The sequence below is a fragment of the Ascaphus truei genome, chromosome 6, assembly GCF_040206685.1.
Source record: "Ascaphus truei isolate aAscTru1 chromosome 6, aAscTru1.hap1, whole genome shotgun sequence".
NCBI classification, from domain to species: Eukaryota; Metazoa; Chordata; class Amphibia; order Anura; family Ascaphidae; genus Ascaphus; species Ascaphus truei.
The window spans coordinates 114,386,115-114,408,933 of record NC_134488.1 but is presented as its reverse complement, the minus strand read 5'-3'; the positions used below and the strand labels follow the sequence as shown (position 1 = coordinate 114,408,933).

At 40.6% G+C, this 22,819-nt stretch overlaps 1 protein-coding gene across 1 annotated transcript; it reads right to left on the bottom strand.

Annotated features, from left to right (window-relative positions):
- Positions 1-1,769: 1,769 nt before the first annotated feature.
- LOC142497698 (proproteinase E-like) lies at positions 1,770-17,906 on the bottom strand. The gene is made up of 8 exons (XM_075605848.1): positions 17,773-17,906; positions 16,134-16,189; positions 13,076-13,173; positions 9,837-9,971; positions 8,005-8,141; positions 4,586-4,728; positions 3,671-3,823; positions 1,770-2,029 (listed from the first exon to the last, which is right to left on the bottom strand). Exons 1-8 carry the CDS (start codon positions 17,810-17,812, stop codon positions 1,964-1,966), a joined length of 828 nt encoding a protein of 275 aa, XP_075461963.1. The 5' UTR covers positions 17,813-17,906; the 3' UTR covers positions 1,770-1,963.
- Positions 17,907-22,819: the final 4,913 nt, after the last annotated feature.

The window sequence follows — 22,819 nt, the reverse complement described above, 5'->3', positions numbered from 1 at the left end:
ACCCACAGACAGCCGTTTCAACCTTAATGGGTCTCATCAGTGTGGGGTTGGTTATACTGGCTTTTCTATATATATATAGAAAGGGGAAGCTTCTTGAAGCCAGAGTAGAGGGATCTCACTGTGAATAGTGTAAATACGTTCATACGTATAGTATGGCATGATTCACATTTATTGTTTTATAGTCAGGGACAGTACCCCGGTTAGGTAGTATCCCACAGAGATTACTCCCTTCACTATTAACGGTTCATGGAGAGACAGCCTATACCCAGAGGGAACTCAACAGGCAGTAGTTCCGAGGCATGGTTGTATCAGCCCTATCGGAGAGTCAATAGCTGGCCAAGGTGGTAAGTGGTGCCTGAGGGAGGGACACTTATTACTGACAGAGGGGGAATAGCGCCAGGTATGACAGGGACCCATGCGTGATGGAGCTCTACTGAAGTGACCCAGAAGAGGGCTTCTGTAGGCAACCAAGGGAATCAAGCCTCAGTACCTTCCAATCGAGCCAAGATAGGGGCAGCTAGGGAAGTAAGGTTCAGACAGCATTAAGGAGAATGCAATTATGTCTATACCAAGGTCAACGTGTACAGTATATGGATGTAACAATCGATGTATTCAATGAATAAAGTTCCTGGTGCCCATCATTGCTATATCATTGCACACTCACTCATTTGCTTGTTGGATTCACTATATCATCGCCCAGCCTCACAAATCCAACACCATAACAAGGTAACCAACCCGAGTAAGCCAAGATGAGAGACATTATGTAAACTCAATGATGGGCAGGGAGGGTTATAGCCAGTAAAATGTTGAGGTGCTGATTTCAATAATAATGTAGATGGTTATCTTTTACTAATATACTGAGAGTGAAACAAAACCAGAAGGAGATGGGACAGCTGGGGTTTCTACAAATGCAGAAGTGGAAACTGTATGAATGATGATCTGATACTGCTGATGTTATCACCACGGGAAGCCCTGTGCATTATCTCTGCACCATGCAATGCAAAGTCAAATACCACTATTGGATATTGTTCTCTAATAATTATATGCCCCCATAGGCTTCTGGGATCGTGGGATACTGAATATGTGAAGGTTTCACTGAAGCTGACCTGATCACTGAAAAAGAGTTTTCACCCCCCAAATGATACTGTTACATTGTATAGAGCCAACGCACTAGTACACAATGTGTAGAAACTCTGCATTTGTGAAAGAAATGGTGTAACAATTCAGGTATTGTATTTGCAGTGAGACCATCTTGTTCAAGTGCCAGTGTCAGGTCCCTGTCCCAAAAATTAGATTGTAAAATTATGTACAGCACTGCATACCTTTTGAATGGGTTATTATAACTTGTTGTCATTGTTATGTGAAGTTTCATATACATTGTTAGCAAAAAGCCAAGATTTTATATTTCATAATTGCTCAACTACACTGAAAAGCTTGAAACAATAAAGAGGTGATCATATTACTGCACTATATTACTGCACTATATTACTGCGCTATATTACTGCACCATATTACTGTGCTATATTACTACTGTATTGTCTTTTGGCATCATCCAAGTTAAACAGATCTCCTCTTCTCTTGTGGGACACAAGTAAACACTAGTAGCAATTGGAAACCTTTCTTAACCCAATGGCCTCCATAAAAGTGAATGATATCTCTGCTTAACGGTATGGTGCTACATATCCTTCTTAGAATAATGTGTACCTTGCCAGGCAGAGAAGTTACGTATCTAAACAACACAGATTAAAAAAAAGACTTGAATACGATGATGTGTGCTTTGACTTGTTTAATTCTGTGCTTTTCTGCAAGATAATGGAATTGTGCCGGATGCACCAGTGTGGCATTTGGTGCGGTGTGAGCATGAGGCCAAAAAAAGTAGGATGTTGCATTCAGATGATGCCTGTTATATTCAGAAAAACGACTTAAAATTGAGCACATTGTATAACTGAGACTACTGGATTTCCTAGGTCCTGGAGGTCTCATTGAGAGGGGAATCATTCCCAGTTCTACTTAAGTTGTTGGTGATGATCTGAAATAGAGTGGATAATAAATGAAGGAGAGAGGATATATATACATATACTGTATGCACATATACACGTGACCATTTTTTCCCAGTGAAAAACCGGGACAACTGTCACGCATGCGCGAAAGGCCCACGTCGAAAACACATGTGTATGGCCAGAGCCGACTGCGCATTCGTGAACGACCCACACCGATCGTGCATGTGTGTCTGACGAGCCGATGGTGCATGTGCGGCCTGCAAGAGCTGATCGAACATGCGTCGGATAGGATTTTGCGGCTGAGCATGTGCAATCGGCTCTTGGCGGCAGTGCAATCACGATCAGCATGGGCCAGTCGCTCATGTGTGGCTGGCAAAAGCTGATTGTGCATGCGGAGGGGAAGGGTATAATTCATATGCCACTCGCCCCTTCAGGGAGTATTTGTCTTTTTATTAGGAATTTCATTGATAAACCACTGACATCAGTAATCTGTGGATTCATATACCCCACAAGTTCATGTTCTCCGGTTTCATTAAACAACCACACTATGAATTCCGGACCTGGTGCTTGAGCACCAGGACCACTTTTTGCACATACCCTATCGATATACACATACTGTATACACACAGAGAGAGAATATGCAAATAAATTAACTTGCAAAAAATGAGTGGACACAGTTAGGACAGTTTCGCACTTCTCTAGTCATAAAGCATATTGTAGAAAAATAAAGACACTATAGATACTAGATTTAATAATTTTTACTCTGAACATATGGCAGATCCCTAGAACTAAATGCCAATTTAGTAGGATTCCCACTAGGATGATGCCCCTATTCGATAACCCAAGTTTTGGCCCGGTATGTACAGTAGCATAAAGGTATATTATAGATGGAAAGAAAAAGGGATAAGAGATGTAGGAGATAATCCATTGACAGATTTTACAGGACCTGGGACCCTTGGATAGTGGGTTGAGTTGACCCAATTGGAAGGATATAATCAAGCCGATATATGGGACTCAGGGGACCAGATTGGTAGATGGTACGGGCTGGACCGGACTGGTGAAATGGTAGAATAGTGTGACTTCAAAAGACTCAGTAGATTGATGTGAAGGGGTGGTGGCATTCTGGGCTGTGATCCCAAACTTAATAGAAGAGGTGATAGGGGTCAAAATCCCCCTAGATCCAACCATATTTATTCTATCCCAACCGATAGAAAACATAAACCGGCATATAGGAAAATTAACCACACACATATTACTGGTGGCTAGATGTTCTGCCTCAGTGGCCTGGAAGAAACCAATCCCTCCATCAAAAAGAGAAGTAGTCTGGAGAATTAGTGATGTCAAACTAATGGAGAGGCTGACGGTTTTCCTTGAGGAAAGGATGAGGAATCCGAGGACCTCTGGGACAATAAAACATAGGTGATGTTCTGATCCGTACAGTATGTATGTTTGTTAGAAGCGGGTAAATGTTTATAACATGATGTGCCTAAACATAAAGAATGTATAAAAATAAGCATTATGGCACTATATGAAAATCTTTGTACATTTCTGACATTGGTGGCGCCTCTCCATTTCCCTCCTCCCTATCTTTCCTTTCTGTACCCCTACCCCACACCGTTTTGAAAGTTTAAATACAAACTAAAGTGTTAAAAAAAAAACCTTGTACTCACCTCCTCTATCCAGTCATTGTATGCTGACACGCGAGTAAATACGGTAGGCTTCTGCAGTATATTGCACCTTTCACTGGGTCCAAAGCTGGTGATGCCATGAATATACCATCTGCCATCTGGGGCCTGGCAACTCAGAGGTCCACCTGAGTCACTCTGAAAGAAGGTCATCAAAAGGAACAGGGGTGACCAAATCATTACTCCAAAGGCCTTATCTTTATACTAGAAAGTAAACTCAGCAGTGGATCTGGTGTTTATTCTGAAGAAACATCTGCAGACCATCATTGCTTAATCATTAATTGCTAGAAATATTGTCAATGCGTTGTTTTGTAATCTATTAATCACACCTTAACTAATAGATATCTGTGGAATAGATGTGATGGCTAAGAATGTGAGATTCAGAACACTGTGCTTTACAGATAGCTTTGAGTTTTGTTTTCATGATAATAGCTTAAACCCTCAATATTTGTACACAGTCCTCTTGGTAATTCCCATTATTCTGCTGTCTACCTATTACCTATTACCCCAGTTACAGAGAGATTAGACATTGTGGGAGCGTCCCACAAAGCACAACCTGGCCTAAGAAGCAGGGCAACACTACAGTAAGATATCATAAAGTCACTCTTTGGGTATCCTCTACCCATGCATGCTCTCCTCGGCGCCTTGCGCCCCCCCCCCCCCCTGCTTGGCCCCGGGTTACCATGACGACGTGTCGTTGGAAGGGAAGGTAAGTGTGTTAGAGGCCTTGCCGGTCCCCCGGCATTTAATTGAAATGCCTGGGGGAGAGCACGGGACCTCTATAACTGCTGCACCCCCCCCCCCCCCCGAAAATCTTGCGCCCCCCAGTTTGCGCACCCATGCTCTACCTAATCATATTCCCTTTACATTGCTTGATCATGTGCAGAGTTTGACACCCACATTACAAGCAGCTTTGTTATAACCACCAGCGCACAACATGGATTCCTTGATGATGCTTCCCCACCAGTCTTCCTGGGTGCAGTAAGCATGGTCCACAACAGGGAGAAGAGCCTGCTGCAGGATAGTGGCAAGAGGTCCTTCAGCTGAACAGGGAGAATTATTCAATAAGCTACTTCTATAAAGTACCATCAGACATCTTATTGCATAAATTGAACAGAATTAGAACAGAACATTGGGCTATTTTAGGTGCTAATCATTAGAGATGGGCGAATAAAAATTGCAGAATTTGGACCCGCCTCAGATCAGCCAGTTCCTTTGGTCCGTGGATCAGTCTAAAAAAAGCCAATCCGCCATTTTGGATTTTTTTTTCTTTCAAAGACAGGGAGCAATATGAATTGTTACAAATCAAAGAGAGAGAAAGAGAGACTTTCAATACAGGAGTGCCACCAGTTGTATATAGAAATATATATAGAAATTAATAGGTAAAGGGTGGGATTAATAGATTGGAGGGGAAATTAATAGATTGGGGAATAAATTAATAAACTGGGGAGGAAGAAATTAATAGATTGGAGGAAGAAATGAATAAATTGGGGGGGGGAATAAATAGATTGGGTGTGAAGAAATGAATAGATTGGGGAAGAAATTAATAGATTGGGGGAATAAATGAATAGATTGGGGAGGGAAGAAATGTATAGATTGGGGGGAAATTAATAGATTGGGGGGAAATTAATAGATTAGGGGGAGAAATGAAAAGATTAGGGGGAGAGAAAATAATAGATTGGGGGGAAGAAATTAATAGATTAGAGGAGAAATTAATAGATTGGGGGAAGAAATGAACGAATTAAAAATCCAAGAGAGAGACAGAGAGACTTTTAATTTAGTCGTGTCTCCAGTTGTATATATATATATATATATCCCCTCAAACGTCCCTCCAAATAAATTAAGGAGACGTGTGTGCTGAAAAGGGAGCACACGTGAGGTACCCGTCTGGGAAATATGCACAGTATATTTAAATTAGTCCCATCCCACACTTTCTAAAAGGATTTCCATTCCAATTATATAGAGTTGATAATAAGCCTAAGGCACCCATCTAATGACTGGAATGGTGTCAGACCCAACAGGATGAGAACTCACAACCACTGCTTTTCTAAGATGCAGCTCTGGTAGTGTGAGCAAAACCAGCTGATGGGTAGCATTACTGTAACATCATACTTTGAGCGGCTCACTGTTCACTATTCCAGTCATTAGGTTGGTGCCTTATAAAGTCTTTATACGGCAACAGATTTCAGATTCAATATGAAATCAGAGTCTGGATTCTAAAAAATCCGTCCTAATAGTATTTAATGACAAGCTTAGTACCAAATTGGCAGATGGATTTTGGTGGGGGGGACGGACTTGGTCTAAACAATCCACAAAATTACAGGTAACGGATTTGGACTGGTTTGACTATTTCTACTAATAATTGCAATGGTACACTGTAGGAATGGAATGCCATGTTATACCCAAGACTTGTTAATCAGATTGTGGGCCATTTTTACTAAGCAGTCTTGTGCTATAAGAAACCGATTGGTGCTGCCATCGCATGCATTGCCCTCTGGAATATAAGATATGATCAATAATGGGAAAGTGGAGAGATTGGGGGAAAAGGAAGGGAAGGGAGCTAGCTCTTGCTACAGTCCGTGTAATGGTGCCAGGGGTAACAGAATAGTGGACAGAAATACACTCGCCTAGACGGGTGAAAAGAGGCCCCTATATAACTAGCACTCAAAATGAGTGCTAGTTATATAGGGGCCTCTTTTCACCCGTCTAGGCGAGTGTATTTCTGTCCAGTATAAGATATGATGACTGATTCAACAACAATAATATCAATTCTATTTTATAATATAGATACTCTTTGTGCTCTAATAATATACCTTCCTTTAATAATTTACTACTCCTGTTCACTTACTTTGTACTTCTCTTGCTTTTTAAAATTGCTAAATATGTTGATTAATATGTCAGAAAAAATAATAATTCAATATATGATTATACGGAAATGTGGGTTTCTTGGCACCGGACCCATACAGAATCAGTCCCCATTCTTTTATACCACTAGTGTTATTACTAACACATTCCCTTTCCACTTTTATTGAGAGACTTATTTAAGTGACATTTTGGTTTTGTAACATTGTTTTCAGTGGCCAAAGTGGGATGGCACTAAAGGTATTGGGTGGACAGATTTTTCTAAGCCTCCACTTTTTTTCTGGAGAATAACCTTATTGTTTTAAAAAAAATGTCTCTCCCTTTATTTTCCTGCTTTATACACTTATTCCATATGGACATGGAGCATCCCTAGATTTTCATGATTACAAAACCCAATTTTGTATGTACTTATAGAAATTGGATTAACACACGCTCAGTACTGAAGCACTCCTTTTGACACACACACACACACACACACATATATATATATATATATATATATATATATATATATATATATATATATATACACACATACACATACACACACAGCTCAACCATTTTATAGCGCAATCCGCTACAATGCGGATCCGCTTATAACGCGGTCTGACCGTGGCTCCCCATTTAAAAAAACAAGGTGTTTTTTTTTATTACATTCAATGCTTTATTGCTAAAGGACACACATACATACACATACTAAGAGAGAGAGCGGACCCCGCATCCACAAGACTAATAAAGGTAACCAAAAACTGACAACAATAACATAAATACTTAGTAGTATGTCAGTGGTGCTACATGGGCCAATACATACACATACATACATACATACATACATACATACATACACATACACCTCCCCCCTACGCTACCAGGTAAGTCCTCGTGCGGCAGCCATTTCGCGATCCCGGTTATAACACGGTCTCATTATGTGGACCCCGAGCACCGCGTTATAATAGGGTTCAGCTGTATATATGATATGGTGTGTGTTGGGGTTTGAGCTTACTGGGAAAGTGTGTGTTAATTCAATTTCTAACTGGCAACAGTTGTTTGGAGGTAGGCCGCCCCTCCTCCCAGAGCTCACCCCTCCCCACCTTTTTAACTTGGGAGGTTCTCTCATTTTGCTGTAAGGACAGGACTCACTGTGGTTGTTTCCCCTCATACAGAGGTAAAAGGAAAGGTTCACAGTGTAGTGTTAGGACCTGCAAATTTTGTTATAACTTGGCGTTGGTATGCAGGCTTATGACGCTTTGGCCAAAGGGTCTAACTAAATAACCATGAAAATATTATTATTGAAGTATTTAACTTTATACTTATTACCATATATATTTTGTCAATTGGATGTAGCATTGGGCTCCCCTGTTTTTTGTCTTATACAAATTGGTCTCATTAACCCTTACCCATTGGAGAATCCAAAACCTCCAGTCTTGTTTTTGGCTATGTATAAGTTTCATACTTACTATCGAGCCGTCCCCAGCCACTGATATAGCATGGATAATCATTGGAGAGAAGCTGTCCTGCAGGTGGGAGGTAACCTACTTCAACCTTATCGTTGAGCTGAACGTCATTGGATAACTTGATGAGTGCGATATCATAACTGAACAGGAAACACTAAAGGTTAAAACCCTTCCTCCTGTGCTCCTAAATATGCCAAAGGATACCTGCTTCCTGAACTTAGAGACTTGTGGAATAAAAAAGTATTGACCAATCATTGACAAACCTTAGCCACTTTTTTTTTCTATTGTCTTCTAGATTCTCTATAACGAAAAATTCCAATAGATTGGAAAGGTATACAGGGGTATCCCTAATAAGTAAACATGGGAAGGAAGTTGATCCAGGGAGCAATCTGATTGCCAATTTTTGGAGTCAGGAAGGAATTTATTTTCCCCTTTATGAGATATCATTGGATGGTATTTCACTGGGGTTTTTTGTTTGCCTTTCTCTGGATCAATATACTGTAAGTATAGATATAGGATAAAGTATTTGTTGTCTAAATTTAGCACAGGTTGAATTTGATGGTCATGTGTCTTTTTTTCAACCTCATCCACTATGTAACGATGTAACCAAACCTTTACCAACCCTCTGACTTTTGTCAGAGATATTACAGCTGCTGTGGAAACACAAAAATCAGGATTATATATTTTTCATAGCGTGATCAAGAGATACATTTTGGCAACCTTCAATATACAGAGTAGCACAAATGAGTCAAGTATATTCTCTGGTTTCTTTCTTCAAGATTTAATCGGGATGCAACGGAACAATTCAGGGGCGCACGCAGGCCTGGCAGTGACGGGTGGGGGAGAAGGATGGCGGAGGTCGGCAGAAGCAGAAAAAGGAAGGGGATGGTGGCTGCAGAGGACAATGGCCACAGCAGAGGAGGGCAGGGGTAAAGCCCATCCCAGTGGTTCGACCTGGAAGTGAATGACAATTTCCTGTGTCTGCCGCCAGGATGGGCTCCACTCCACAGGTAAGTGCTGTACATTGCGCCAGGGCATTTTTAGTGAGCAAGGGGGCCGAGAGAAGAAATGAATAGATTGGGGGAGGGAGGGAGAAATGAATTGATTGGGGGGAGGAGAGGAGAAGTGAATAGATTGGGGGGAGGAGAGGAGTAATGAATAGATTGGGGGAGGGAGAAATGAATTGATTGGGGGGAGGAGAGGAGAAATGAATAGATTGGGGGGAGGAGAGGAGAAATTAATAGATTGATGGGGAATAAATAAATAGATTGGGGGGGGGGTAAATAGATTGGGAAGGGGAAATGAATAGATTGGGGGGAAATAAATTAATAGATGGGGAAGAAATTACTAGATTGATAGGGAAGAAATTAATAGATTGGGGGGTGGGGAATAAATAGATTGGGAAGATGAAATGAATAGTTTGGGGGAGATAAATGAATAGATTGGGGGGAAATAAATGAATAGACAGGGGGAAGAAATTAATAGATTGACGGAAGAAATGAATATATGGGGGGGGGATGAATGGATTGGGAAGCAAAATAAATATATGGGGGAGGAATGGATGAGGGGTAGAGAGAGAATGTGGTGGAAAACTAGTGTGTGTTTTTGTCACTTAAACATATAGGACATGCTTGGCTTTAAATTAAATTTTCCTACTGCATTTTGTGGTCCCGTATTATAAAAACTTCATGTGGCATCCCTACACAAGTGCACAAATGCAGTCCTACTTTCTATTTTTGGGGAGATTAGGTTTCAAAATGCCAAATATCTATAAAGTAAATTAAATGTAGCTATCTGCCATGGGAAATCTCCCAGCTCCCACAAATTGTACCTACCCACAGAAACCACAAGCCATGTCCCATTTGGGGTGGACAAAGATGTCTTTGGAGTTGACAGGTATGTACTGTTCTGCGCCTTCCTCCACATTCCGATCATATTCTCCAAGCACAATACGATAGCTCTGTTTGTAACTGTAATAGAGGCAAAAGGTTAGTAATGCAAGAGGAACAATTGCCTTCAGATATGAAATACAGAGGAAAAAGCTGGAGGAGAGACATGAAACGAATGAATCTGCAAACTGCTGTAAGCTCCATCATCAACAAGGGGTTTATTATTTAGAGAGGTCTAGATTTATTTATTTATAAAAATGTTTTACCAGGAAGTTTTTGCAAAGCAAAGGCTTTTGATACGGTTCCACACAAGAGGTTGGTGTACACAATAAAGCAAATTGGACTCAGTAAAAACTTTTTGTACCTGGATTGAAAACTGGTTGATGGATAGACAACAGATGGTTGTTATAAATGGAACATTTCAGGTTGGGCTAAAGTCGTGAGTGGAGTACCTCAGGGATCGGTACTGGGACCCCTGCTTTTTAACTTGTTTATTAATGACCTTGAGGTTGGCATCGAGAGCAAAGTCTCCATCTTTGCTGATGATACAAAATTGTGTAAGGTAGTAGAATCAGAGCAGGATGTAATTTCTCTTCAGAAGGACTTGGAGAGACTGGAAACTTGGGCAGGTAAATGGCAGATGAGGTTTAATACAGATAAATGTAAGGTTATGCATTTGGGAAGCAAGAATAAACTGGCGACTTACAAATTAAATGGGGATAAATTGGGGGAATTCTTGATGGAGAAGGATTTAGGAGTGCTTGTAGACAGCAGGCTTAGCAATAGTGCCCAAAGTCATGCAGTAGCTGCAAAGGCAAACAAGATCTTATCTTGCATTAAACGGGCAATGGGTGGAAGGGAAGTAAACATAATTATGCCCCTTTACAAAGCATTAGTAAGACCACACATTGAATATGGAGTACAATTTTGGGCACCACTCCTTAGAAATTACATTATGGAACTAGAGAGAGTACAGAGAAGAGCCACCAAATTAATAAAGGGGATGGACAATCTTACTTATGAGGAGAGGCTAGCTAAATTAGATTTATTTACATTAGAAAAGAGGTGTCTAAGAGGAGATATGATAACTATATACAAATATATTCGGGGACAGTATAAGGAACTTGCAAAATAACTATTCATCCCACGGGCAGTACAAAGGACATGGGGTCATCCCTTAAGGTTGGAGGAAAGGAGATTTCACCAGCAAAAAAGGAAAGGGTTCTTTACAGTAAGGGCAGTTAAAATGTGGAATTCATTACCCATGGAGACTGTGATGGCAGATAAAATACATTTGTTCCAAAAAAGGTTGGACATCTTTTTAGAAAGGAAAGGTATTCAGGGATATATCAAATAAGTATACATGGGAAGGATGTTTATCCAGGGAGTAATCTGATTGCCAATTCTTGGAGTCAGGAAGGAATTTATTTTTCCCATTACGAGATATCATTGGATGATATTTCACTGGGGGGTTTTGTTTGCCTTCCTCTGGATCAATAAGTAAGTATAGATACAGGATAAAGTATCTGTTGTCTAAATTTAGCATAGGTTGAACTTGATGGATGGATGTCTTTTTTCAACCTCTATGTTTTCATCTACTATGTAACTATAAGTAATACATTGAGAGTTACCTCTCGTTTCCCAGTATGTCCTGGGGTATGAAAATGAAAGGAGGATACCTGGCGCTTAAAGAGTCACTGTGTTCATATGAAACAATCCGGTCTTTAAAAAGTGTCTCAAAGTCCAAAACTTGAAGTGGATGGCTGTAGTTTTTCTTTACTGCTGCTGCTCTTCAATACACCTGAAATTGATAGAAGGGTACACCATTGCGCAGTACTACTGATGTTTGATGTTAACCCCTTAATACCAACTTCCCCAGTGTGGACTGTATACACTTACAGGAGTGTTTCTTTCAGGGTACAGTGGAGACAATCTGTGCTTTATTCCCTTTTTGTTCTTATGTACCACGAATCCCCTGGGTACTTCCTTTGTCTCTTGGGATTTCGTGATTCCCAGAATCACCCGAACTCCACGAGCCCCCAGACAAGGAATTGAACAATAGCAAAGAAGGGGGTCACAAATTTATTTAAAAAACTTCTCCGGTTAGGTTTAACACATCTGTGGTTTGAGAGGTGAGGAGTCTGCCAGAACCCTCGGTTGCAAACCGGAACGCAGCCGAGTGGCGGGAGAGACTCTGATACACCTAACCGGAGAAGTTATGCTGTGAGAGAGCCCTTCTCATCCGGAGCAAACACAGGAGGCACAATACAAGCTGCGGACGGCATCCTCATGACGTTTTGATACGCATGTATTCATGTGAGTACATGTGAGTAACCATTCACTTGTTTTTAGTGCAGGCTAATCAGCCGGTTTTGTTAGGCTTGTTGAAGCCGTTTTTTAAATAAATTTGTGACCCCCTTCTTTGCTATTGTTCAATTCCTGGGGGCTCGTGTAAGTGTATTCAGTCCACACTGGGGAAGTTGGTATTAAGGGGTTAACATCAAACATCAGTAGTACTGCGCAATGGTGTACCCTTCTATCAATTTCAGGTGTATTGAAGAGCAGCAGCAGTAAAGAAAAACTACAGCCATCCACTTCAAGTTTTGGACTTTGAGACACTTTTTAAAGACCGGATTGTTTCATATGAACACAGTGACTCTTTAAGCGCCAGGTATCCTCCTTTCATTTTCACAGTCTTGTATGCAAATTGAGATATTTGCTTTGTTTTTTCACGTGTATGTCACACAATAATAGGTTTAGCGCTTGAGTTAGGGTATCACTTTTTTAATTCATGTCCTGGGGTATGATGAAGTGGTATAACCAGGGCCGCCAACAGAAATCATGGGGCCCAGGACACATGAAAGGAGCCCCGTCGCACGCCGGCACTGAAAGCTCGGCAACGGCGTGGGACAGAGATAAGAAGAAGCTTACAGGCAGCTGAGAGCCAGGGCCCAGCCGCGACCGGCAGCAGGGCCTAGCCAGAGGTCGGGGGGAACCTGCACCGCCAGCCGGGTCCCGCCCAGCCAGCAGACCCAGGACACCAGCCCTGGCAGACCACCCCTATTGGCGGACCTGGGTATAACTACCAATTGGTATATGAAAGGATCTGTAAGAGTTAACCTTAAGAGACACAATTTAGCCTTTGCCACACAGTAGGTGAAAATGTGGGTGTTTGAGAAACCTACGAAATGCAATGTCCAGCAGTCAAGACCCAGTTGGGTGAGATGAGGCTTCCCCCGCAGCTGTGCTGGAATCCTCCTCCCATTTGGTATTGCAGAGAGACCTGAGAAAAATGTATTTAGTGTGAATAAAATAATGTATTTATAACGAGTACAATGTAATGTTAGACGTAGTCTTTTTATTTCAAGCCTTATCTTGCTCATTATTGCTTTGTACAATTGTATGCAATTCCGTTATCTCAGGAAGAGGCTAATTTTACGTAGTTCCCTGGACCTGAAATTAATGGAGGTCAGCTACAGACACCTTCTGCTTCAGTAATATGTTAATAAAATGAAAATAAAGACAGAGCTTCAGCAATGAATGGGGTTAAACACCACTACCCGGTGTGTCGGTGGTAGAGGGGCTGTGTGAAGGTTATAGTTGACCCAGGGAGGGCGATCAGGCCTCCCGGGAGGGATTAATCCCCCCTTTCCTTAGCTGTTACAGCCGCCAATGTAAGGAAGGCGTTAACCCCCACCGCAAGGCCTAACCACTTTCCCCGTTGCAACTACCCCCTTCATTTACACCCTCTACCACCAACACCACACAGGAATGAGCAAAAGTGCTATCAGCCAAGTGCTATACATCACTATATAAAAAACATTATTATAAAACAAAACTAGCCATTTAATCAATTGAATGTCACTGTGGTAATCTATGCCCTCAATGGGTCACAGATAGCCACATTGGCAAACAATGGCCACCCAACAATATACTGTACCTTGTTTCACACCTTCCTTGTTTCACAACTTCTTTGTTCTAACTCCCCATTTAATACACAACTGCACTTGAAACGCAATTGTAGTCACTCAGATCAACACTCGCAAGTCTCAGCATATTTGCACAACTAGAGGCATGTGACCAGAGATGACATGACCGCGGCAAACTGCCATTTTCTCAAAATGTTGCGCGTTTTCTTACACTCGCTGGGTAAAAGTGTGAACATTCACAACAATTGTGCAAAAACAACAATTTGCCCATTGTTACTTCTTACTAACTTAGATCCTCTCGAACACCCTTTCATAATGGAAATTCCGTTTGGGATTGTGTTCTCAAGATAAGGACAAATATATATATATATATATATATATATATATATATATATATATATATATATATATATATATATATATATATATATATATAGACCCCAGAGGAAGCCACTATGTGCGAAATGCGCATCACTGACACTACGTTGGCTCGGGTGCTGAGAGTCGGAGCAATTTCGGGTGCAGGTCTCCTCCTGAGCTCCTGGATTCCCCAATCGAAATATATCAATCATAACATTTCTTCTCTACCTGGTCTCCCCTAGCCCTACAAACATTGACCTTTCAACTACCTGGAATTATTCTAGACATGTTTAGAATCAAGGTGTTCAATAGGGGTATTAATGGCATATGGCAGATGAGTGAATTTTCTCAATAACAGGAGACTTTGCATTTTTCCTTTATTTAGGATCATGGTTTCCAGATATTACTAAGACAACTGATTTAGCTTCCTACAAATTATTTCTCAGTAGCCACTACTGTAGGTCAAGCCTATTTATACTATTTAGGAATCCCGATGTACTATTACTAATTCAGTGTAACAATCATCCAAATCTCTCAGCCCACATAGATTTTTAAGACACGTTTAGTCACACGGCAGTATTCTTTCATTCTAGTTCACGTTAAGTACCTTTTAGTGCGAATTATCACACATTGGCGCATGGAGTTTAATTGTGATCCTCATACCAGTATCACCAGCGGTGTAGCAAACTAGTTACTACAATCAAAGCACAGCTGGAATCCTTGTCACTATATATTTTAGATTGCTTGCTATCCTCTTTATAAAGCTGATTTTTTTTTAATCTAATCAATTAAAAGGTATGTTTTAATATGTTCTATACGGGTATATATAATCATACATCAATCATATCAATGACATGCGACCACTCCTTATATGATACGTATAATAACTCTAATTAAATTAGGGAGTGCACCTAAGTAAGAGGAATTGCTTTTCCTTTCAGCTACTTGTTGTATACCACATCTAATCCTCTAGTAGCACCCCTTGTTAGCTGGATTTAACCTATCAACCCCTCATTTTCCCATTGTGAATTCTTAAAATAAGGTATAGATATACTAACTAATACCAAAGTTTTGGTGCAGCTTATGACCCATTGATATGAATAAGCCCTTTGGAGTGCTGAGACTTACATAGTGCAGAGTGCCCAGTGATTAGCGCTTGTTCCAAGCCTCCACACTGTTTGTTAACAACAATGACTAACATTTAATGGGCAAATATACTCTGGTTAAGGTGACAAACATTCTGCAATAAAACTAGCATTACCTGAGTGCTGAGAACTGTGGAAGGACTTAGGGTAATGGTGTCGAGTTATTAAGAGTATGGCAAAAAAGGGAGATCCTAAGGATAGCTCAGCCTTTTTTGGCTACGGAGTTGCATGATCCCCACATGTGCCAAATGGAAGAAAAAGTGTAACATTCCCTGAATTTCAATTTCATAAATAGAGTAAACAAAGTGAAATAAATGCAAAATGTCGCACTTGAGCATATAAACTCTAGGACAGCACATGACTGGGGAGTAATGTCTTCCTGTAATTTATACGAGAAAAACAATGTTCCCTGTTGTATTGTATTAGTCTTATGTCTCCATCAACACCATGATGGGGCATCGTTATTAGGTGGTACTATACAGATTATTGGTATGACATCATGTAGACTAATGTGTCCATCTCTGAAAGGATACAAACAGACAGGACAGGGCGCCAGAGGAAAGCAACTAAAAGACCTCCGACTGAACAGTGAAGGACGGTGGGAAGTTAGAAACTAATAATTAAATCCCTAAAGGATATCAATAAGGAACATTAGGAAATCATTATTTCTTTTAGAACACGGGGGGTTTCTATAGAGCCAGTAATGTCTGCTGTATTACATCATATAGGAAAATAAGGTACAGCAAGTGTATCAACTGTTTAGTTATATTCAATGAAATCAGCAATGAATTATTAGAGATGAGCCTTACCTGCCAGGGCCAACTGTAGGGTCTGGCATCTTTTCCATTTACCACCCGTGAGTAGGCTGCAGAGAAAATATCAATGAATATATATATATTTCAGAGAGAATGATGAACGTCTCTTACGGACATTAAACTACTTAAACTATTAGGAAAAAAAATGTATCCCAAACATTTACAGCAGTATATTTAATTAATCTTCTTTCAGGCACTGTCAAAATTGCCCAAAGTGAATAAAACAAAAAGGCCAGTGAAAAAAATTATTATTGAATTCAAACTAAAAAAAAAAATCTCATACAAATCCTGTGTCTATTAAATATGACTTACAGCAGCAATACATTCAAAATACTGTGAATATATATCTCTCAATCACAAAAACAAAACAAAAAAAGTTTTTGGCATATTAATCTTGTCTCAGCAGCACCGACATATATTTTTATTTTCTTTATATTTAGGTCTTATAGATACCCTATCATCATTAGGTGTGTATGCGGTCTCTGTTTGTGTTTATATATACTGTATATCAGTTGTGTAGTATTAGTACTGTACTTACTGCACTTCCCACCCCCACTCATTACGCCCTTTTTATTGCGTTTGAATGCATTAAGCTTCTGTGCGTTGCTATAGTAACCACTTACAGCGGCACAGCTCTTTACATAAGCAATCCTATTGTGATCCCCGGGGAAGCAGGGTCTTTGCCGATCAATCACAGGACAATGAATCGATCTTCAGCTTAGATAATGACATTTCCCTAAGGCACGTTCTATAGTGCCGGGCGTGTGCTACGCCGCGCTCGCGGATTTTTAGTTGGCTGACGTTAGTCAGCCTTTCTATAGAAGGGCCGCGCACGGCAGGGAGCCGACAGACAGCGGCGAAGATGAAGAAATGCATCTTTTCGCGCCGCTGCCTGCGCTCAAATGTATGTATATGTATGTATGCGTGGATGTGTGTTTGTATGGATGTGTGTTTGTATGGATGTGTGTGTGTGTGTGTGTGTGTGTGTGTATGTATGCGTGGATGTGTGTTTGTATGGATGTGTGTTTGTATGGATGTGTGTGTGTGTGTGTATGTATGCGTGGATGTGTGTTTGTATGGATGTGTGTTTGTATGGATGTGTGTGTGTGTGTGTATGTATGCGTGGATGTGTGTTTGTATGGATGTGTGTTTGTATGGATGTGTGTGTGTGGGTCAAGGATTGTAAAACAAAACAAAAAAAATATTAAACTTTTTTTTTTCTTAAAAAAAAATCTATCTAGGACTTACATTCACTCACACAACCCATGCACACACATATACTCACACATACACACGTACCACACATACACACTAACCTGCAGCTCCCAGCTCTATATACATGAAAAGCATGCGGCACGTGCACGCGCGTTCGCAAAGGAACGCACGGCCGCGTGCTGTATATAACAGCCCTAAAGCAACAGCAAGCAACTGCTGCATCTATTAAAACAAGCAAACAACATATGCGCACTGTATCGCCACTTTAAGCATATATAGTTTTTGAATTCTGAATTCTACTTTTGTACAATAATGCAGACATTATTTGTACAGTGCCACTGCTGCGGCTTCTATATTCCTTATAGGATCCCCAAACAATTAACTATTTCTCTAGGCTATTCATATCTTAATGACTTACCACCAGCCGCCAGTAGAACAGTCAAGACCAGTTTCAACATTTTCACAGTGAAGACTCTAGCAAATTGGAAGTATTTAATGCTCAGGTTTATCTGTCAGAACTGAGTGGTGATGTCACTGGGAGGTTCCAGCAGGTGCACACAACACATGGGATTATCACATCTCCGCAATCATGTATAGGATATTTGCAAAACTTTGCATAATATTTCCATTACAATGGCTAACGAACTCTTGTAATTAAAAGGTGTATAACTGGGTGTCTTAAAGGTTTAAATTACCCAACGAGGTAAAGATGTAAGCCTGTAACATATTTCTGGTTGCTAATTGTAGCAGCTCTAAACTGAATTTCACAATTTAATTGTGCATGCTAAAAACACTCTATTGTATCCGGGCTCTTTTGTCGACTGATTAAATGTATTTGCCTCCAAAACTTTTGGGGCCCGATTATTAACCCTTCCACCTGCCACTGCAGAATTGTGGTTTTCTTCTCAAAGCATTAATTATCATCTGTGACTATCACAGCTCACAGACTAATGCTTCATATTGCAGAAATGGGGACATATATTGTACGGTAGATATATACTGGTCTATACTGTAATTGCCAAAAGAAAAGCCTGTCCTGCGCTTCAGCTGCACTGCAGTGCACCAGAAGGTGTCAATCAGCCATTTGTGCCGGGTATGAGGAAGCTATGAACAACCCTAGAGTGACCGGAGTGCGTGGAGAGGTAAATAAAGTTAAAAACTCTTACCTTTGATCTCCACTCCGGTCTGGGTCCTGCTATCCTCTCTCCTCCGGCGTCCGCGTGCTGCCTTCAATGGATGTAGATAGGTAGTGTATGGAAAAGGCGCTACTGCGCATGACAGAACTCCAGTAGGTCCCGGATGATGCAAAAAAACTTTATTGGCACATAATGACACTAGGGCCCGTTTTTCGCGGGCTTTTTACTATAAATGTTCAGGCAGCACCACTTCTCCCCACTCCAAGACGAAGCCCTATTCTAGAGGGTGAAACGCGTAGAGGGGGAGATCGTGGTGTAGCCCTAGTGTCACTATGTGCCAATAAAGTTTTTTTGCATCATCCGGGACCTACTGGAGTTCTGTCATGCGCAGTAGCGCCTTTTCCATACACTACCTATATACTGTAATTGCCACCTGAACTTTGGGGAATTTCCAGGTTGCAATCATGTAAAAAACAAACTGAACAGAAGGCGTTGCCAGGACAGCTGCTTTGACTTGTAGGCTCATTGTTTCACCTTTACACACCTAAATTACATGTTGGATCACAATAATTACACCATTACACCAATTGGACCACCATAATCGTCTTTATTAGATTATCCTATCACCCAATGTACTGTATGCACATTTGCAACTTTAACCATCATATACTATTGGATTTCAATATAATGTTTGTTTACAGCATATAGGCACCTACCAGAATGTAATGTTACAGAACACTATTTCCAAGAATAGAGCTGCTCACAGGATACACCACCAGTAATGATGAGATATTCAGAGTGATGTGAGAACTTAATAGGTACTCTATCTCCTCTGATGACTCCTAAAGCAGTGGAGAGGTGCACCCGGGTGAATGAACTATAAAATAGAATTGAGTTGGAATAGTGGATATGAGAGAGGCATAGATCCGCTATCAGACAACATTCATGGTGGGGCACTCGTAGAAACCTAAATAATACTTAACTTTTATTATTATTATTAATGAAAATGATTAAAAATATATATAAAATCCAAGGTAAGTAAACAGTGAGTATAGTGCACACAGAGAAAGCCTATATAATTGGGATAAATCCCAGCTTAGTTAAATTTTTGTGTGACGGTAACACATTGATTCTCTATAGTGTGTAAGAATGTATTGACCCTTTAATCTCAGAGGCCGTGGTAATGGGGAGAGCACTGAATAGCAATTCAGAGTAGGCAGAAATCTAACGATATAAGGCGGGTTCTGCGAATGATACAGTAGGTAACTTTAGACTGGATCATAATTGTTGCCCATTCTAATTGAGTAAGATAATAATGCAAAGTACATGAGTGTACTAGCTAGCTTCACTGACCACCACTGCATTAATTGTGATTCAAAGCCTGCCCAGCTTGCAGAACTGATATTATCTACCTTCTGCATTTATCTTACTATCTGAGCCAGCCGAGCTCTGACCGTCGTTGCCTCCAGCTACCACTGCCTCGCTGTCTACTTCCTGCTATGGTGTTATCATGCCCTCATGTCCTTTATATATATATATATATATATATATATATATATATATATATATATATATATATATATATATATATATTAATAATTGTCATTATCTGGTAAATTTGTAACATTGTACTGTGATTTTTGTTTACATATTTTTTATTGTATGTGCAAATCCCCCCCCCCCCCCTCCTGATAGGATTACTTTCTTCGTCTCTAAAAGGGGGTTAATAGGGAGTTAGTAGGTTAATATTAAAGTAAGACCCTAGTTAACTGTAGCTAATTCAATGTTGCTACATAAATGTTGCTAAAGTAAGTAGGCAGGTGCTTGGCCACTCCTCGATTCCAGAACCTGCTAGAAGGGTCATCTAACATCATATGACGCACAATAAGTTAAGGTCGCCTTTATTCTGCCCAGTTACAGGGGTGGGGTTATGGCACCACCCAAGGAGTATAAAGGGGGCAACATACAGTAAGCTCCCAGACCCCAGGAGGACACCAGAGAAGAGGAGTCTCACCATATTAAGTTTATGTCCTAAATGTGTAACATTATGTGTAGAGTATGGTCACCTTTTGTTATTTTGTAGTTAGGAAAGAATGTCCCTTATCGAAGAAGAGACACTGCAATAATATAGTCAGAAGTATTCTATCTTTCCTAAAAGAGGATGTGCGTGGCACTCATTCCAAGGGATCCCTAGCGTTGCTCATAGACAGCTCTGTACTTTGCACACCAGCCTACTATAGTAAGGACTAGTAGAGAACTGTATTGGATGACAAGAATATGAGGACCTTGATAGAATATACACTCCTGCAGTCCTGGAAGGTGTCTGGAAATGACTCCACTAAAGCAAGAGGTTGCATATTATCTATAACCAATGGTAATGGAAGGTGACAAGCCGTGTGTGCCTCCCTGGGAAACTATCTCAACACCCAGGGAAGAAGTATACATCCTGAAAGTCTGTCTAAATAAAGAAACCTGTTTGTCTCCAAAGTTCCTGGCACGCTTATTACCAACTGCTTACATCACCAGCCAGCCTCAACCCCAGCACCCTGAAGAAAGGTATGAGAGACTATAAGCACCAATATATATTTACAGTGCTTAGATGTGACACTCTTTTAAGCTGGGCAGAGAGGTGTTACATATATAATAATACAAGTTAAGTAATATTTAGGTTTCTAGGAGTGTCCCAAAATGAATGCTTCCTGATGGCGGATCTATGTGTTTCTCATATCCCCCATTCCAACTCAATGTCACAGAACAACCTGACTCTCCCAAACAATATCCAAAATTAGCAACCTCATAAAAATAACTGATTGAGCATCGTTTCCTGGTCTCCTGTGGTCCACATTTGCCTTTGTTCTATCCTAGTCATGGATTACCGCTGAACACTCGACTATTTTTTATATTTCAGTTTTACCACGACCCTAGTGCACCCAAGTCTCCATCCTTAGGTCTGGAAGAGCGGGTGGGTTTCCTATCTGGTAAATTGACTAGGACAGAATAACTGGTCTACCGGGGTTGTTGGTGCAAATTCTGGGTCTTAATGGCCTAGGAATACCCAGAAAAACCCATCATACAGTAATTGGGTCAGTGCCAGAGGTGCCTGCAACACATCGCATTGTAGCTAGCGAAAGGCAACATGAGCAACAGGAGAAAAGTGATTCACACAGAGTGGGGGGTGAATCAGGCGAAAACGATTCTTGCCAATCACATCAAATGTATTATTTTAAAACATAGATGATCTCACTTTCCAGATTCACAGGCTATTTATTGGGTTGTAAAGCACAGAATTAAACATTATCAGAGCATAGCGGAGCAGGATCCTTGGATACTCAGGAGATGAAGTAAAAGTATGAGAGGTTTCCTATCCTAATAAATTGAAACAGATATTTCTCTTTCAGGTTTATTCATTGCAATAGAAGGGTGGAATGATGTAATTTGTACAGCAGATCGCTAGCATTGCTTGCACCCTTTGTTTTCAGAAATAGTTAAACTGTATCGTTTAGCATGTCTTGTGCAACAGTTTATGGGGCATTCCCCTCCTTGGACCAAAGTGAACTGCAATAACATGTTTAAACCCTTTGAGTGCCAGAGGGGCTGCGGAGATAGTTCCACGCCCCCCCCCCCCCACCCCGCACTCCGATAATGTGACCGCTTCTCTGATCATTCTTCCCGCTACTGTGCTACATATCCGTTACGTATCTAAATAACACAGATTAAGAAAAGGAGGAATACTATTGTGTGCTTTGACATTTGTTTATTCAGTGCTGCTTCTGTAAGATACTGAGACCACTGGATTTCCTAGGTCATTCCCACTTCTTCTTTAGTTGTTGGTGATGATCTGAAAATGAAATGGATCATGAGAGAGAAAGAGAGAGAGAAAGAGAGAAAGAAAGAGAGAGAGAAAGAAAGAGAGAGAGAAAGAAAGAGAGAGAGAAAGAAAGAGAGAAAAAGAAAGAGAGAGAAGAGAGAGAAGAGAGAGAAGAAGAAAATCAAACCAGGAAAAAATCAGTCCTACTAGACAAATAATAAATGCCAAAATCAAAGATTGGTAAGGAATGCAACACCGAATGCAACACACACACCCCCTCCCCTCCTCCCCCTCTCTACCCCCCTTTTTTCTTTCTCTACCTGTCCTTCACTATCCTCACTTTTAAAATAAGAGGAGTTACTGCCCCGGTATGTTTTATGCAAGCTTCCCTGTATAGGTCTTGAAAGATTGCCTGCTTACTGTATGTACAATGTGTTATAAACATACCTCCTGTAAACGTTATGGAATGTTGCCTGTAACCCTCCATGAAAACCAATAAAAATGTTTGTTAAAAAAATAAA